This window comes from Alligator mississippiensis, chromosome 11 (genome assembly GCF_030867095.1).
Source record: "Alligator mississippiensis isolate rAllMis1 chromosome 11, rAllMis1, whole genome shotgun sequence".
Lineage (NCBI taxonomy): Eukaryota > Metazoa > Chordata > Crocodylia > Alligatoridae > Alligator > Alligator mississippiensis.
In genome coordinates, this window is record NC_081834.1 from 62,019,325 (window position 1) to 62,037,787 (window position 18,463).

General features: G+C 49.8%; 1 protein-coding gene and 1 non-coding gene across 3 annotated transcripts; one reads left to right on the top strand and one right to left on the bottom strand.

Annotated features, from left to right (window-relative positions):
- The first annotated feature begins 2,587 nt into the window (after positions 1 to 2,587).
- TRNAR-UCU (transfer RNA arginine (anticodon UCU)) lies at positions 2,588 to 2,660 on the top strand. Its single transcript has one exon. It is a non-coding gene; the product is annotated as a tRNA-Arg (tRNA).
- Positions 2,661 to 6,655: 3,995 nt separating this feature from the next.
- Positions 6,656 to 14,019, bottom strand: LOC132244186 (acidic leucine-rich nuclear phosphoprotein 32 family member E-like). 2 transcript variants are annotated; one of them, XM_059715227.1, is made up of 6 exons: positions 13,894 to 14,019; positions 11,544 to 11,693; positions 10,611 to 10,733; positions 8,970 to 9,135; positions 8,379 to 8,527; positions 6,656 to 6,955 (listed from the first exon to the last, which is right to left on the bottom strand). In XM_059715227.1, the coding sequence occupies exons 2-6, from the start codon at positions 11,601 to 11,603 to the stop codon at positions 6,881 to 6,883; spliced, it is 573 nt and encodes a 190-aa protein (XP_059571210.1). In that variant the 5' UTR covers positions 11,604 to 11,693; positions 13,894 to 14,019; the 3' UTR covers positions 6,656 to 6,880. The 2 variants fall into 2 exon arrangements, with proteins under 2 accessions (XP_059571210.1, XP_059571211.1); XM_059715228.1 differs by lacking the exon at positions 13,894 to 14,019 and adding an exon at positions 13,767 to 13,864.
- Between the last annotated feature and the right edge of the window lie 4,444 nt (positions 14,020 to 18,463).

The following is an 18,463-nucleotide window of genomic DNA, read 5'->3' on the forward strand; positions in this document are numbered from 1 at the left end:
CTGCGTGGCTGCTGCGAATGGTGGTCACTGAGCACAAGAGATGGTCCAGAGTAGCTCGCAGCACCATGCCCTGCATGCAGGTCAACCCAGCATCCTCACTTGAAGGGACGCAGGCCATGGGCAGCATATCTATTCAAGCACTGGAGGTCTGCCGAAGCCCCCGCACCAGACCAGACCTGCAGAGAAGACCCAGACAAGAGCCCTCAGGCCGGCAGCACCCGTGTCCCGTGTCCTCCCTGCCCCTGGCTTCCTCATCCAGTGCTGATGACCAGGTTGACATCTTCCCCACAGCCAGAGCACAGAGGACAGGCCAGGGAGGACACCGCCCATGGCCAGCTCCAGCTCCAGCTCCTTCCTGGAGGGGGTCAGTGGCCGTGTGGCAGGCGGTGGGCCTCTGCCACCCAGCACCCCACAAGCAGCCAGACCGCCTCCCCACCACCAAGCGCCAAGGCCACCTGCCAGGACCACCTGCCATGCCCAGCTGGTAAGCCCATCGCGTGGAGGATGGCTGCGAGGGGTGGGGGGCACTGTGGCCACCAGTGCCCATGCCACCTCACAGGCCCACACCTGGCTGCAGGCCTGGCTCTAGGGGCCCCACACAGGCCCCCTTCCCATCCTCTCCTCGCCCTCCCCTCTTCTTCTCTCCCTGCCTGGCCTCGCTGTCCCCTGCTGTCACGTGCAGAGAAACTCACTGATGGCACCGGTGATCTCCACCTCCGCTGCGGGGTCAGGGCCTCGTATCACAGGCAGAAGCAGCCCTCCAGGCAGCGACGCACACGGCGGGGAAGTGTGGGATTGCCCGGGGCACCACTGAAGTGCAGAGCCCTGCAACAGGTTCTCATGTGCGCCCGGGGCACCATTGCGGGAGGGCACAACGGTTGGGCACCTCTCGGTGTGCTCAAACAGCTCCATGTGGCATGACCTGGAAAATCTCAGTAGGGGCACGCTTGGGGCACAGCGGGGGTAATGCCCCATCCAGGTTTCTGATGAGACATACCGGGGAGAGAACAGGGGCATCACCGGCTCGGTGTCCCAGATGAGTGGGAGCCCTAGTCCCTGTGACCCCGGGCGGCATGAGCCTTCCTCCACGGGAGCAAAGTGCTTGGCGTGCAGAGGAGAAGGGAAGGAGTTGGTCGAGGGCAAGCCTGGCAGGTGGTACCAAGGGCCAGCCCTGGCCTGGCCTGGGGAGGGGATCAGGAAGGCAGGCTGCCTGCAACAAGAGCCAAGCGGGCCACCTGCCCCATGGAGGGAGTGGGGATGGAGGGCTTGTGCAGTGGCCACCCATGACAGGGGCTGCCTGGCTAACTTCCCATGGTCCCTGGGCACCTATACACGCACGACCCCGATCTAAGGCTGGGTGGTGCACAGTCCCTGGGTCTAGTGCCCGTTACCTCCAAGAGGTTGCAGTCTCTCAAAAAGAGGCTCTGTCTTCTCCTCCTCCCTGCCTTCTCAGGCAATGAGGGATGCCCTTCCTCTAACTGGCCAAGCTTTGAACCTGGCCTCTCCTTTCCCTGGAGCAGTCCCACAAGGAGAGGCCTGACCCTCCTCAGCCCGGGACCCTCGGGAAGCAGCTCTTCCCTCTGGCCCCTTTCCCCTTTGCCCACAAATCGTCTTGTCCTTCACGTCACAGTCCTTTCCACTGCAACCCCTTACAGTCCCCTGTTACAGGGCATGTCTACATGTGGCGCTAGGTTGCCGTAGCAACACACTACAGTGATGTAGCGTCTGCAGGTGTCTACACATAACCAACAGCATGTCACCACAGCGACGTGCTCCCCTGGTGTAGCACTCTGCTAAAAATAACTGTGTGCCACACATAACGGCATACTACGGGCTGTTACTGCACCATGATGTAACACTTGCAGAAGGAAGTACTACATCATGGTGCAAGAACAACACTGCCGTAGTGACACATGTACAAGTGTCCACAGTATGCTCGCTCTGCAGGTCCAGCAGCTGTGCGTGGGGGAGAGGCACCAGCTGCCACCGGGGATGCAGCATGAGGAATGGTGCCCCGATGACCAGACCCTCTGAATGCACCGTCTCCACCAGCACCAGGCGTAGGACAGCACCCTCCTGCTGGGCAGCTGGGCACCGTCATGGAGGAGTGGCTGGCCAACCTGCCGGCTTGGCACCCGGTGGCAGGAGCAGGAGAGCAGGAGAGGGAGGCATGTGAGCAGCAGAGGTGGGCGAGCAGGAGCAGGTGGCCAGCGAGCAGGAGAGGAACCTGGCTTCTGGGGTTGAAGAGAAGCGCGTTGCCGTCCAGCACAGCATGGGGCCACCCAGGAGCTGCTTCTAGAGCAGACAGCCTCTGAATCGCAGCGTCCTAGACCCTAAACACTGGAGGCTGCAAGTGGAAGAGGAACCGTGCAAAATACCCTGGTCTGATCCGGTTTGCTCTGCCTTTCAGCATCCGCTGTCTAGCACCGTGTGCCGCGGGAGGCTGGATGCGGGATCTGTGGTGTCACCCAGTAAATGGCAGTCCTTCTGCAGTGCCAGAAGAAAAGCATTCATTGTCCACCGTTGTTTTGAGAACACATGGGCGCAGGCAGGGAAGCCCATCCTTGGGGAAAAAGGGCACCAAGAAACCCCAGTGGCCTAATGGATAAGGCACTGGCCTTCTAAGCCAGGGATTGTGGGTTCAAGTCCCTCCTGGGGTGGTCTTGTTAATCTTCAACCAAGGTGCAGATGAGAAGGCAGTGAACATATGTTCACAGGCTTCTTCTAAGTAACCAGTTCCAGTGCTTCACCACCCTCATAAGGAGGGAGGTTTTACTAACATCCAACTTCACCCTCCCTTGCAGGACTTTGAGCCTATTATGTCTTCTTCTTTCATATGTGGCCACTGAGAGCAGTCCAGCTTTGTGCTCCTTGAAACCACCCTGCAGGTACAGATTGATAGGTGTTAGGGCCAGAAGGGACCTCAGGAGATGATGGAGTCCAACCCCCTGCATAGGCAGGAAAGAGTGCTGGGTCTAGATGACCCCAGCTAGATGCTTATCCAACCTCCTCTTGAAGACCCCCAGGGGAGGGGAGAGCACCACCTCCCTTGGGAGCCCGTTCCAGACCTTGGCCACTCGAACTGTGTAGAAGTTCTTCCTAATGTCCAGTCTAAATCTGCTCTCTGCTAGCTTGTGGCCATTATTTCTTGTAACCCACGGGGGCGCCTTGGTGAGTAAAGCCTCACCAATTCCCTTCTGTGCCCCTGTGATGAACTTATAGGCAGCCACAAGGTCGCCTCTCAACCTTCTCTTGCGGAGGCTGAAAAGGTCCAGGTGCCCTAGTCTCTTCTCGTAGGGCTTGGTCTGCAAGCCCTTAACCGTACCAGGTAGGTAAAGGCTGCTATCAAATCCCTTCTCGGTCTTCTCTTTTCCAAACTCAATACACCCAGTTCCCTTAGCCTCTCCTTACAAATCCTGCCCCCCAGTCCCACAGCCATTTACTCTCTCCAACTTGGCCACATCCTTTTTGTACAAGCCTCACGGGGGTGCGTTTGGCAGGGCACTTGTCAGGAGGCATTACAGACCCTGCTTGTCCTGGCTACAATCCTCTGCTGCACCCTTAGCTTGTTTGGAGCATCTGAGTTTGGGAGCTGCATCAGACACAGCCGAGCTGAGTGGTCCTGCCCTGCACCAGGATATGCACCATTCAAGGTGCCAGGCAGCCAGGGTTCAAGCAAGCAAGCAAAAATGAATCATGAAAAGATTGTGAGAAAATTAATGTTTTTCAAAATAATCTTTATCTCCCCCTTGCTGACCCCAGCTAGACACTCATCTAACCTCCTCTTGAAGACCCCCAGGGTAGGGGAGAGCACCACCTCCCTTGGGTGCCTGTTCCAGACCCTGGCCACTCGAACTGTGAAGAAGTTCTTCCAAATGTCCAGTCTAAATCTGCTCTCTGCTAGCTTGTGGCCATTATTTCTTGTAACCCCCGGGGGCGCCTTGGTGAATAAAACCTCACCATTTCCCTTCTGTGCCCCCGTGATGAACTTATAGGCAGCCACAAGGTCACCTCTCAACCTTCTCTTGCAGAGGCTGAAGAGGTCCAGATTTAGACTGGACATTAGGAAGAACTTCTTCACAGTTCGAGTGGCCAAGGTCTGGAACGGGCTCCCAAGGGAGGTGGTGCTCTCCCCTACCCTGGGGGTCTTCAAGAGGCGGTTGGATGAGTATCTAGCTGGGGTCATCTAGACCCAGCACTCTTTCCTGCTTATGCAGGGGGTCGGACTCGATGACCTATTGAGGTCCCTTCCGACCCTAACATCTATGAATCTATGAATCATCAGGGGTGGTGATGGCATTCAGCTTTCTGTAGTCCACGCAGAACCGAATGGTGCCATCCTGCTTCCAGATGAGTACCACCGGGCTGGCCCAGGGACTCGTTGAAGGCCGGATCACCCCTAACTCCCTCATCTGTGCAAGTTCCCGCTTTATCTCCTCCATCACCCTGGCATTGATTGTGTAGGGTCGGGATTGGATAGGGCGATGACTACCTGTGTCTATCGTGTGCACGGCCAGGTGCGTTTTACCTGGTTTGTTGGAGAACACTGTCTCGTAATCCTTGAGTACGGTGAGCAGCTTCTCTTTGTCCTGGGACAGCAGATGATCCGGCCGGTGGAGTTCCTCTATCCCTGCCTCTTCATCCCAGTCACCGTGCACAACCGGCTCCTCCGGGTCCTTGGGTGAGCTGTCAGCTGGGGAAACCCAGAACACCGTCTCCCCTCAGTCGATGTAGGGTTTCAGCATGTTCACATGCACTACCTTAGGCGTCTTTTGTGACCTGCTCTTGCTTCCCACATAACTCACATCCTCCAGCCTGTCCAGGATGAGCTGGGGACCCTCCCAGGCCACTTGCAGCTTGTGCGCTTTTAGTGGCAGGAACACCATGACCTTGTTGCCTCGCTCGAAGGTACGCAAGCGAGCCTTTTTCTCATACCAGACACTCTGCTTCTCCTGCGCCTGGGCCAGGGAGTCTCGTGCCACCTTCATCATGTCAGTCAGTTTCTGACAAAAGTTAAGCACGTGCTCCACCACAGGTCTTTGTGGAAGGGATCTTCCCTTTCCACTCCTCTCTCACCAAGTCGGGAGGACCTTGAACTCGCCTCCCGAACATCAACTCGAATGGCGAGAACCCAGTGGACTCCTGGGGCACCTCCTGGTAGGCAAAGAGCAGATGTGGCAGTTTCTCATCCCAGTCATTGGGATTAGAGGCCACCTAGGCCTTTAGCATCCCATTCAAGGTCCCATTAAACCTTTCCATCAGCCCATTTGTCTGAGGATGGTAGGCTGTGGTCTTAAGGTGTTTCACCCCACAGCACTCCCACAAGCACTTCATCACCTCGGCCAGGAAGTTCCCACCCCGGTCAGTCAGGATCTCGGAGGGGAAACCCAGCTGGAAGAAGATGTTAGTCAGGGCATTCGCAACTACGGGTGCCTCAGTGGAGGTTAAGGCAACTGCCACCGGGTACCGTGTCCTAAAGTCCACCAGAGTCAGGATTTCTTCCCTCTGTGGGTCCGATGTCTCCGCGGGCCCACAATGTCTATACCCACTCTGTAGGAAGGTTGTTCGATGATCAGGAGAGGCTGTAGGGGAGCTCTTTGTTTGCCCCCACTCTTGCCCATCCACTGACACGTCTCACAGGATTTGCAGTAGTCCGTCACGTTCTGGGCCAAGAGAAGTTCGCCTGTAGCCGCTGGCGCGTCCGCTCCCTGCCCATGCAACCGGCACAAGCTTAATCACGAACTGAGGAAAGCAATTGTTGCCTGAATTTTCGAGGTACTAAGAGCTGGCGAGAGGGCTCCCAGGTCTTGGCCAGGTTCTTCGGTATCCACGACCGATAAAGGAGTCCCTTGTCCCAGACCACCTGTTCCCTCTTTTCTGGGGTGAACTCCGTCTCCGACTCCTGAGCCCTCTGCCGGAGTTCCTCCAAGCTGGGGTCCGCCAGAACCTCCTGCGTGAACTCCTCCTGCCCCGCTAAGCAATCAGCAGGGAGCTCAGGTGCTCCTGTAAGTAGTGCACCCCCACCCTCAGGGGCGTCCTCCAACTTCTCCCCAAGAGTCTGTTTCCTCTGCCACTGACTGACCAGACTTCTCCCCGGGACTGTCACTTAACCCCACCTCCAGGTCGCTGGTTTCCTCAATGGCCAGGGGCTGCTTGCAGTCAGAGGGAGTCAGAGTCTCTCCTTCCTCCCCCTCTGCCTCTGTAGCCAATTGGGTGACCAGGCCCTGGGAAGTTTCCACTCCTCCCGCCTTAGCCTTTCCGCTCTGTTCACGGGTCACCACATTAACACGGTAGGGCTCTGGCTCTAGCTCTAGGAGGTGGCCCTCCTCCCTGGGCAGGTATTCTAGCTCCATAATATCACGTCCCGCCAGGATGGGGACAGGAGCCCCTTCCAGCACACTCGCGTCTATGCACATCCCACAGCCTCTCCGCTCGATGTAGGGACGTGTTACAGGTACCTCAAATGGTGGGCACCCCACCCCTTGAATGGTAAGGGTCCTCCTCCCCAGGATTATAGCTGCAGGTGACACAAGGCTGGCATTGATTAATGACACACTGGACCCTGTGTCCAGCTCCCCAACAAGGTTCTCCCCGTTGGGGAGAAAATGCCATTTCCCAGTTGGTCTAATAAAAGGTATCATTTTGAAACCAAGAGTTCTAGTTTTTGGTATGTCTTTATGTCTCAGACAAACAGGACTACCAAGTACACCTTTAAACGTAAAAGATTTTTTTTGCCCATTTCATCCAAGGGTTACGTGGTGTTAAACAGATGAGCTGAACAGATGTGCCATAAGCTGACAATGGCAGCAAGCTGAGATTTGCTAATTTACAGATGCCAAAAGAATGGACATGTTGTTTAAAAAAACAAAACAAACAGCTTTCACGCTTTGCAGAACCTGCCTTCTTCCCCCTCATCGCCACCTTCTTCGACGTAATCGTCATCATCATCTTCATCCTTCAAGATACAGAACATTAAGAGATTTTTTAAAAACTACCGTATGCTTAGGTTGTAATGACATGTGCTTTGCAGAAGATTAAAACAGCACTTTGAGGTTTAAAGATCATGTTTAATTTGTTTTTATTACTAGACATTTGTACAGACCAGAGTCCCAATTTACTGTATTACACTTATCAGGTTAGCAAAGATGTACAAAACCAAGGCTGGAGTCTTTTATTAGAGTCTTTTTCTGCTGTTACTTCTGACCTAATGATTATGCCAACTAGCTGTGAAAATGTCTCAAGAAGAGCATTACAAAATTCAGTGGCCCACAACAGCAACAGCTGAGAAGAACCCTTTTTGTCGGTAACGGAAGTCAAACAAGAAGGGAGAAAAAAGAGTTTATACATCCAGAGCTGTTTTGTTTCGAAACAAAACAAAAGTTGCTTTATAAATGGGGTAACTGGACAAATTTAGGCCACTTGGCTTGGCTACATGAAATCCTAGAAATGTTACACACATACACCAAGATCTCCAGTAGTATAAGTGCAATAGCAGGAACTGAGGACAAACTAAAGCTTTTTTTGCATATAGGTAAATATCTTTGCAAATATATTATCTGCCAAATGAAATGCTTTACAACATCTGGTAAAAGTTTAAAGGCATTTAGCAATTCATTCTGGAATTTCATCTTTAACCGACACGTAAATTTAGGATGTGCTTTTGCTGGATTTATTCAAGTTCAGGTTTAGCTGGTGTATAATTATGCTGATTCCAGTCCTCATTTTCCCTTTCCAAAATATACTGAAATTGTTAAGACGGGACTTTCTGAACCGTGTGTGCTTAATGTTGGCTACTGCCTACTCCCCAGCAACAACAAATGAAAGGAGTCCTTCCTCTGTTACCAAGCTGTGTTGTGGTAACATTAGGAGTACTTTAGTTCCCAATTTCTTTAGCCCATGCTGCAGTTCTTCACCTCCTGGCAGCCGCCGTACACAGAAGCCACTAAGTATATTGAGGTTTCTACCAATATTGCCACCCCCACCAATCAAGTGTTCGTTCATTTTCTCAAAGAATTACTGCCAAGTTCTTACTCAGATCCTCAAATGAGATTTCGTTTTTAGCTTTGGAAGGGGGTTTTTCTCCTCAAAATCTGACCTGGTGACCTGGTAGATAACAACACTAATTCTTCAAGGCAGCGCAGTAATGAACCTTGAAGCATTTCACTGAGCAAGACAATGCAGAACACCAAAGAGAAGTGGCTCTCCTACTGCAACGCACTTTTTTGATAGTAAAAGGTCTCTCTCTAAAGTAGCCTATGGCTCACATCTGATAGTGGATTTACACGGTTCTGCTTAGAGAAGTTTAAATTATTACACATGTATAATCAGACAGTGTCAAGGAAATCCTAAGTCTTACAGTAGAAAAGGGAAAGTCCTACCTGGATCTCCTTCATCATCAGGTATAAAAGACCAACTTCTTCCTCCTCTTCACCCTCCCCCAAATCTGAACCCGCATCATCTTCATCTTCTTCGTATTCTCCTGGTGGACCAGCTTCATCTTCATCTTCTTCATCCTCCTCATCCCCTCCTGAAAGGCAGGTAATCAATTCCTTACAGCTTCACTTAAACCTCAAAGGCTTGTTTGTAAACTCATCTTAAATAAGCTTCTAAAAACCGAATGAGCTACAGAATCAAATATGAAAATGACGGGTCCAAAAAAAAGCAAAAGCTTTTGGTATCAGCAATAAAACGACTGCTTTTATATAGTTATGTCTCAGTAAAAAGATTTGTACTCATGTTTTCCTACGTGCAACTCTCCTTTAACTGTGCACAGCACCCATGACTACACTGTTTGCAAGCGCATTCCCCCCGCCCTCATTACTCAACAGAAGCAGTATTTGATACTGGCCTACACTTCAAAAATGTAGCTGATTTGTGCTCCAGCAGTTGCACAGTCACTCTAGTTCCAATTTTATATTTAGATACCGACTGAATGGCATAACTCATGACTGCATGTTTAGAGACGTTACCTTCATCATCCTCGTCTTCCGAGTCAGGGGCCTTGTTATCTTCCTGATCAAACCCATCTAGGTAGGCAATCTGTTGAAGCAGCTCAAAAACGCTTTCCCTGTAATCCTCCAGGTTTGTGACATCACAGTTGAACAAGTCCAGGCTCTTCAAGTTTTTGAGATTTTGCTGAAAATGAATGAAAAATGACTCACTGAGATGAAATAACTATTTGGTACCTCCAAGTACTGGACTGTTGCCTCCTAAATGTCATTGATTTTACTACGTATACCTACTACCTTCTCTTCTCCTTTGCTGTTCCCCATTGTCCAGAGTTCATTTAAGAAGTCTTGGTGCTGACAGTCAAAGTTCCTTCCCCATAAGACCAGAGATACCACCTCTCCCTCTACACTTGCTTTTGAAATAGCTGTGACCCAGGTTACTTCCCATTAAGATGCATGTCTTTGTTTCTGGAAGCCCCATATGATCCTATTAATCACCCAGGGCTCTCCCATTCTCTGGGGTCAGCACAGCCAACTGTCCCAGCACCAATCCTACCATGCCTGGTGGACAGACAGCTTTCCATGGCCTGAATGGGGCAGCTATGGGATGTGCTGATAGAGGTAATCCTGCTTAGGGAGTAGGAGATCTGGGTTTTGTAGCCCATTATAATCATTAGCTGCTTGAGGTGTTCTTTTCAATACTTCAGTGATACTAAGAAATTGCGGTTTTGGGGGCCATGTGTAAGAGACACCACTTTCAGAGGGTAGTTTTGGCACTTAAACAAGTATGCAACAAGTATAATTAACTTAAATAGAAACAATTTTATCTCTGTGACAACTCGAACCAGTGAGATGCAAGGCAGACTATCATTACCAAGTTTCTAAAACACTTGTTTAGCCTGTGTTTAGTAATAAGAACAGCAAAATTAATCATAAAGATTAGCACCTTGCTTCCAAAAACTTAATTAAAAATTTGTGAACTGTTTTTACTAGGCCACAAACCACTTGTTAAAAATGGTCTTGTGGATACCTTTCATTTACTAACCAAGCAGTTTCACTTCTTTTTCCGCAGAAATCGGTTGTTATTAAAGAAATCACGGTGTCTTTTAATGCGTTTTAACCACTGAAAACAAATACGGGGGAATACAGAACTATCGCTGACAGACCACAAGTTTGAATACATCTCCTCCTGTAAACCCCACGGCTGACACAAAATTGATTACTACAGTGTCTTTACAAGTCTGTCTCTAATGAACCATCAGATGATGCATGTATTGCAATAGGAGTAATCAATACTGGCCTAAGTGGGATACAGAAATTCAGAAAAAAGAAGATTCAAATGTTGCCAGAACTGGCAACAAAAAGCTACCCAAGGTTTGGGAAATAGTGAGAGTTTTACTTTTTGCATACTGTTCAGTTCTGTTGAATGTCACACTAAAGCCATCTTGTTTATTATCTTTTTGTGTTTTATTGATTTCCTATTTCAACTGTGTTTGTTGTACTTATCCCTTCTACTTGCAATGACCTTCTATCGTCAGGCACTTACAAACTTTACATTTGCATTCAATGATAAAATTATTGTTATTTTTCTTTTATAATGCTAGAAAGATTCTGACTTCTTTAACACACTGCAATCTTCTAAGAATCTGACTTTGTACTTACAAGGGCTTCCACAGTGCTGAGATCTTTGATTTTGTTGCCACTTAGATTTAGAGGTGTGAGATTTGGACATCTTCCTGCCAGGACCTCTTGGCCTCCCGAAATGACGTCGTCGCTCAATTCCAGCTACAGCGCACAAAAGTTGGATAATTAGATGGTTGGTTTGATTGCTATCAAAATCAAGAGCCTGTATTTTATTGAAAGAACAAATGCATCACAAGACTATTGACTTCCTGTACAGCCCGTAAAACCTCAGATTACTTGCATAAAATGAAATCTGGTTAAAAACATAGCAACCCATGTTGATCACATGTACGTCTCTTTAGAGCCTAACATTTATTTCAGAAGCTCTTCACACCTGCACTTGAGAGTGATAATTCATTAACTAGTTTCATACTTGGGTGCCGACAGACACTCAATCATGTTCTACTGTAAGTCGGCAAGTGATCTCACCGATCCCAACTGTTCAGTTAGCATACTTAGTATGATGCAAACTTAAAATATTTCCAGGCTTTATTTTTTACACGGGGATGTGAAACATAGCATTGGATCTTCGTACAGGCTTTAGGTCAACAGACTAGGTTGAAACTGGTTCCTTACAGGTAACGAACAATGATTTCAGTGTTCCCAGCACTTCACCTAATGCGACTGCTCCCGACCCCCTCTCTTTACAACAGACTGGGATGGCCATCGTTAACAGTTTTCAAGTGATGCTTTTTCAGTACTTTGGCTCATTAATGTTTGAAACCAGCTTTAATTACATTCAGGGTCTTAAAGACTTAATTCTTAAGTTCGCAATGTTTAGGAAAACATTTCAATGAGATGCAAACGTGACTGTGACTATGGAAATACGCAAGTAGTTTAACTGTTGCTGTGTTTCAAGGTATACAACTTTGGCAGGAGAGAACCGATGGGTTTTTGTCTGAAGATGCATACCTTTCGGAGCTTACTCAAGGTGGGGAGCTTGGCCAGGGATGTCAGCTCTACGTTGGCCATGCTGAGAAACTCCAGCTCTTTAAAGGAGTCATTCAGACCTTCAATTTCGCCATTGCTGGATCAGCAGTTATCAAGCACTAACTCTGTCACCTTGAAACAAAACAGAACGTCACTTATTACTTTAATAGGGACCCTCAACCAAGCAAGCAATTCGGGTCAAACCAGCAGCCTGACGACAGGCTTTACTTGTCATCTGGGACGACCTGAACTTGAGTTGTCTGAACTCATCGACCATATCAACCTTGAGAGGAAGTAAACAGAGTATGAAGCACCATCACAGAGAACCAGAAGATAAAAACTTAATTTATTTCTGTTAACATGCTGGCTTCAGAAAGCACAACCACCAAGACAGAGTTCACAATCGCAGTCCTTTACAGGGCCGGACAAAAACCCACGGTCCTGGTTCTGATGAAAGCCGGAACAGATGCATCAGAAGAAGCAAGGAGCCAGAAGCCAACTAGGCAATTACAGAATGACCTACCTATATAGTTTCCTTCCAGAGCCATCACTTAATGGTTGCTTCATGCCCAGATGAGGGTTTATATTCCCATTCACTATTTAAAATAAGGGGGTATAGCCTCGCTTGCCAGAAAAAAGCACCAAATCCTCTTGCAAACCCTATAGCTTTGACCCTCAAAATATTGAGGCAGAGAGTACCATAGGTTAATAATGCACCAGACTGAAGCATTTGCTTCTTCATTCTAGATGCATTTACTCTGTGTCGCTGAACGTCTTGTAGGCAAAAATCCATTTTCTGCTTGTCCGTCCTCCATGTCCCCAACGGTGGGTTGACCACAGTTGCTATTTTACCAATCCGGCTGCAAACAAAAAGGATTAAACGCAACACCAGTCTGGGAAGTTCAGCTCTGAAAGATTCATTTGTAGAGAGGACTAAAAAAGTCACTTGTTCACTGGCGACTTCTGAGTTATTTTGGTGGGCACGAGCTGCTCATTTGTTTCAGGTTTACAATCTTATTTCATGTTGCTGCAGAAAACGCTGACCAGAGAGACCAGCTTTGAATTGTTTCGTGGTTTCCAAGTCCCAAAGTTGTTCAGGCTTTGCCCTGAAGAAAAGGGAAAGACTGAAACCATTTTGGGGGGGTGGGGTAACTCCAGCCACAGTTTAAAGGCTTTAAAAAAAGAATCCGACAGTCAACTTGTTAAGAAATACACTGTTTATCGGAGTAGTTTTTATGCAGGGAATCTTTGTGCCGTCAGTCACCCAGGCCGGGGTGGAGTAAAAGCACTTTGCAATATCAACCTATCTGGACTTTATTCTTGGGGAGAGCAAGACACGCCAGTCGATAGCGTCCTTACTGACCTAAATGCAAAAACATCTGCTGGAGCGACAAATCATTTGTTGGCCCAGTTCAACTTGCAGCCTCCGCTTCCCTGCTGTTAATCAGCCTGCTCTCCATGCAGCTGGCACTGCAGTCAATGAAGTTACTACAGGAGATTAAGTAAAACCACGACCCTCTCCTAAAAAGCAAAGCGCGGCCACAATCTTTCCCTACGCAGCAGGGGGAAAAACCATGCATCAGATACCCCCTGCCTACAGCCACCTCGGGGGGTGGGGGTGGAAAAAAAGGGGTCTTTTTTTTTTTCCTTTTTTTTTTGAAGATGGATTCGGTGCCGCTACGACCTGTTCACAACCTCCACCAGCGAGAAGGTAAAAATAACTGAAGACCCGTCCTGCCAGCAACGCCAGCGCGGGAGGGACGGGCGAGCGGGGGCACGCGACTTCGGGCTTCTCCCCGCCCCGAAGAAAAGCAGCTGTCCATTTATTCATTTATTTTTAACAAGGATACTTTAACACGTCCCCCCCCAAAACTCACCCCCAGACACAACCGAGAAACTGATGGCGGGCGCATCGCGGGGGAGGACCCAGACTCGGAGATCACCCAAGGAAAAAGGGGGAGGCGGAAAAGAAAAGCAAGTTCCTAATTCCCCGAAAATCAGCCGAACAACGAGAACAGATGCCCGCAGCAGCGACCGCGGCGAGCCCGTGCCCCGCGCAGGGGCTTCCAGCCCTCCTTCACTTTTCTACAAGCAGCGCAGGGGGCAGAAGAAGCCTTGGCCCGTCCAAAAACAATTTGATCGTTGCAATAATAATAATGATAATAATAATACGCGGTCAGGAGGTGAATAATTAGGAGAACGCACCACAAGGCACAACTGCGTAGTAAGGAGCACGCCGAGGAGGGGTGTTTTGGGGCCCGGGGCTGCTCCATGCCGGGTCGGGGCACGCGCAGCGCCGGGCACCGCCGCGACATGGCGGCCCCGAGCTCACCTTCTCGGGCGCGCGGTTCCTCAGCTCCAGCACCACGCGCTTCATCACCTCCACGGCCGAGCCCGCGCGGGCAGGGAGACCTGGGCCGCCGCCACCACCACCGGCCGGAGCTCCGCGCTGCTCAGCGGCCGGGCGCGCACTGAGCCTCCATGCCATGGCGCGCCGCGCCCCCTCGCCCAGGACACGCCCCCCGCGGCCGGCGAGGTGGGGCCAAGGAAGGGGCGAGCACTTCCTCTCGCTACGCCGCTTCCCATTGGAGGAGCGGCGCGGCGGCGGCCGATTGGCTCCGCCGGACGCCCGTCGAGGCTCCGAGCTCTTAAATGCGACTGTTGGCAGCGGCTGGGCACTATTACGTGTGACGCGGTTGGGTGGTTTGGTCGGCGGGGTTAGGGCTGGGCGGATAGAAGCAGACTAATGAGGTGTTATAGGCGCTAGAAAAGAAAAAGGGACGTGTCTAGGTGTTCGGTGCGAAGGCAGAGATTAGCCGAATGACGGGCTAAAGATAACACTGTGTTTAGTGAAAACTGCAGCAAGGAGCTGGCAGATACTTGTGCAAGGGGCTTGAAAGAGGAGGGGTGCTGTTGGGACCTGCTGGCTTCCGGTCCTGATTCCCAAACGAAGGCTTTCTGTTTCGATTGGGGCGCGCGGCGTCTGGGGTGTCGCTTTCGCGGGTGCTGCGCGTGCCGGGTAGTGTTTAGCCCTGTTCGGCGTGCACGCCTGATTCACCAGAGGAGAAACGTGGGGGCTTTCATACAGGAATCAACAGTTCAAAGCCTTGCGGTGTTGGGGGCTTTCTCAGCGCTTTGCGACGGGGCAAAAATGATTTGTGACAAAAAACCCACTCGGGTGAAATGGGCAGTTTCTGAGGGGCGCCGAAAGGGACGCCTGACGTCTAGGAAACTGGAGAGCCGTGGGTTTAGTTCAGTGCTGTGCAAATACCCGGTTGTTGGGGTGTGCAAGGGCAGCGGACGTGCTCAGAAAGGCTGCCAGATTCCAAGAGCTGTTGGCTCCTGCCAGCCTTGTGGCCTCGCCATCTCTCGGGTTTAGGGGGAACGGGCAACGCAGACTGGCGTGCTTGATTAGTGCGAGGGACTGGTACGACGAGAGCCCCGACACAATAGACGCCGTGAAGACGAGGACTGCAGGCGTGTGTCGGGGGTAGCGGTGAAGCTTCGAAGGACAGAGAATAGCGCGGTCGGGGTCAATGAGCGGCAGAGATTTGACCTGTCAAGAAGACCAGAGTTTAGGCTGCAGTCGGTATTGGGCCGTGAAGCCCTAGGCAGCAGTTAACAAACAATGTGGGTGTCAAGGAAATAAACCCACCTGGGATGCTGCGTAGCCTGGGTGTCGGGTCTGGCAGGCAGCGTCTTGCTGCCCTTGGACTTCTGGTCGTGGCTCTGAAAGGGAACGTGCTGAAGTTCAGGTTGCAGTATTGAAGGGAGTCATGTAACTGCTCCCTCCCTCCAAAGTTTGAAACTACTTGCAGAAAACTTATTATTATGTTTTTCTTGCGCTTAACTTCTCATACTTATCGTTAAGAGTAAAAAAGAACGTACCGGGACACCAGAGGCCGAACGCAGCACCCCCTCGTGGCGAAGGGGATTAATTCCAAGTCTTTGGAGTCAGGCTCTGAGTAGTGTTATTTTAAGGTGCTAAATGGACTTTAAAGAAACGGAAAATCCTGGGTCATGCAAACAAACGGAGCTGCGTCGATGTAAATGGGAACTTTTGTTTCCTCTGTGCATGCCCTAAGGCAGCAAGTACTTCGAGGTGCTCTCAGGGGCCCTGTGGTGTGTGGCTGCCGCGCAGAAGGGCTGTGGCATTAGGCTAGCCCCTCCCACTTACATTGGTCTCCTGGAGGGTGACTAAACCCTGAAATGCCTGGGTGGGATGGGAGTGGAGCTGATGGATGGGGAAGTAGCTCTCAGGACCCGCTTTATGCGAAGGGAGTGGCTCTTCTGCAGAGCCAGCAGGGAAGCAACACGTGCCCCTATCCCATAACCCCTCATGCAGTGGGTGATACTGGCAGGGCAGGAGCAGCAGAAACCCTCAGACATGAGCTGTGGGCCCTCCTTACAGATCAATTCAACTTCAATTAAATTTATTAAGGATTGTGGTTGAAAGCCATGCTCCCAAAAACATGAGAAACATGCAACCATAATAAAAAATAAATTTAAGCAAAAAATAACGAATACAAATGTAATAATAAAATATAGCTAACCATTGGAAATAAACGTTTATTATTCATACTCCGGACATTAACGTAATCGAATAGAAATATAGTGATAAATCAGGTCATGAATCTATAAAAATGTTATAGATAGGCCTACAATTGACTCGCACTTTATCACTGTATTTGATTTTACTATCAGCCTCATCAACAGTAAAGAATGTTTAGCTCTGATCGCTGTAGCCTTATAAGCAAAAATTGCAAGACGGCTTACTAAGTATAGATCTGTTTGCTGGAAAAGTCAGATTAATTTCTCTCTGTTTGAAAAGTATTTCTGCAAGAATGGTGATAGATACTTTCTCCATACGTTGTCATATGAAGAACATTTTAAAACCTAATGGATCGCTTCCAGAGCTCCTAGTGGAGTTGGGCTCTTGGAATGGGAAGTCGACACTCAGCCAAAACAGTTGTAGGCAGCTCTTCAGTCCTGAGTCTAGTCAAAGAGGATCACCATTTATTGCTGAGATCCAGCTGTAAATACCTTCCCCGCCCCCCCCCCCCCCGCCCAATTCTTAGATTATAGAATCTAATCCCATCTCTAATCTCAAAAGAGAGTTGGAGGAAGACCCAAAAGAGCTCCAAGAAACTTATTCTGAGATATGTCTACATGGTTACTGGCAGCGTAACCCCATACTTCAGCACCATATAGGATCTGAGATTCAACTTTGACTTGATATGCTAATACAGGATCTTAGACTGATGATCCTCCTGCTGTGGTCTCATACAGTTTCTTTATAGCCACGACTGGTTGGGCTGCCTCAGTTCTAAACGACTGAACGTGGTGTTTGTTTCCATGATGGAAAAACTGTAAACCTCGTACCCAAGTACCCCATAGGTTTTAACAACTTTGAGTTCACTTCCCCGCGTGTTCCACGGTTATTGCATCAAACAGCTTCCCCAAGACATTATTTTGGGTTTATCATAATTTATCTTTAAATTGTTCTGTCCACAGAAGATACTGAAAAGTTGTAATTGCTCTCTCTAACCCAATGGGGGTTCTTGACAATGTAATGGTGTCATCCACGTACATTAAAACAGGAATTGGAATTACTAGTAATTTTGGGGGGTGAAAATGAGCATCCTGCATGTTTCTGATAATGTCATTCATGTAACAAAGGGGCCGAAATACATCCTTGTCTCACCAACCCCCTTCTGTAGCTGAAATTTCTGTGCAAGTTTGACCCTCAGGCCCCTGCTAACTTGGGCCCATGTATCTTTATAATATTCTATCAGCAGGTGCAAAAGAGAAGGGTCAATCCCATAATTCAACAATTTCTCCCAAAGTTTAATTTCATCTGTACTGTCAAAAGCTTTTAATCAACATATAATCAATGGTACTTGATCCCCTAACAGTGGTCTAGGTTGAATTCTTTGAAGTAATGTTAGGGTAGGATACATTAATTGATCTTGAATTCAAAGTTAACGGTAGTTTCTGTGATCTTAGACTTGCGTTATTAATCCCTATATCATTGAATGATGGAACGCCAATTCCCTCCTCACTGATCCAACTCCAGAGGCATCTTCATGTTGATGCCACCTGTAGGGTCCCTTCCTGCCGTGAGCCATTGCTCCTGCCCCTGGTCCTGTGCCGGAGGAACAGCCGCCCTGTCTCCACCTACCTGGCCACATCATATGGGTTGGGGGGGTGGTGCCATGAGCCACGGATGGGCCTGTTCCCATGAGGGGTTGGGGCCCCCAAGTGTTGCCTCATCCCAGAGCCAATCTCCAGAGGGGTTGAGCAGCCCCAGGTGCAGCTGAAGTTGCTGGAGACCAGAGGTGCTTGGCCCTCCTGCAGATCCAGCCCTGGGTGTCTCAGGCTGGGCTCCCAGATGCTGCGGCAGCTCCCGCGGGGGCTAATACCACCGCAGGCTCTGTCATTGCTCGATTGCTTAGATTCCACGACTAATATGGGTAGCTTATTCCAATGCCTGATGGCTCTCCTATCAGCACATCAATATTTCTTAGCTTTTAGAAGAAGATTGGATTAGTTCGATGCATTCAAGCTGGCCATGCTTGCCAGGAGTGTACGCAGCGGCAGAAGCCATCCTCTTCCCATCCCCATCTCCCCAGATAAGCCCCTCATGGCTCCGTCCTGCTCCCGCCCCAGCTGGGGAGCGCCTCTTGGCGTCCCCTTCGCTTCGGCACCCAGGGCAGTCGCCCCACTTGCCCCCCGCCTTGCTACGGCACTGCTGGAGGCCACATCCTTGGAGCATGCCAATGTAATGTGGTGGAGATGCTGAGGCTGTACCGCTGTGCAGCGTAAGCAGGATGCCACGCAGTGCCTGGAAAAATGGGCCATTGATTCCTTCAGTAATAAAGCAAGGTAGAGTTGCACCTTTA

Excerpts from the sequence above, each read along its gene's own strand:
- LOC132244186 (XM_059715227.1), bottom strand. The coding sequence starts at position 11,603 with ATGGCCAACGTAGAGCTGACATCCCTGGCCAAGCTCCCCACCTTGAGT. Across the intron at positions 10,734-11,543 it reads CCTTGAGTAAGCTCCGAAAG|CTGGAATTGAGCGACGACGT; the intron begins GTATGCATCTTC and ends TGTGCGCTGTAG. Across the intron at positions 9,136-10,610 it reads TCAGCACTGTGGAAGCCCTT|CAAAATCTCAAAAACTTGAA; the intron begins GTAAGTACAAAG and ends ATTCATTTTCAG.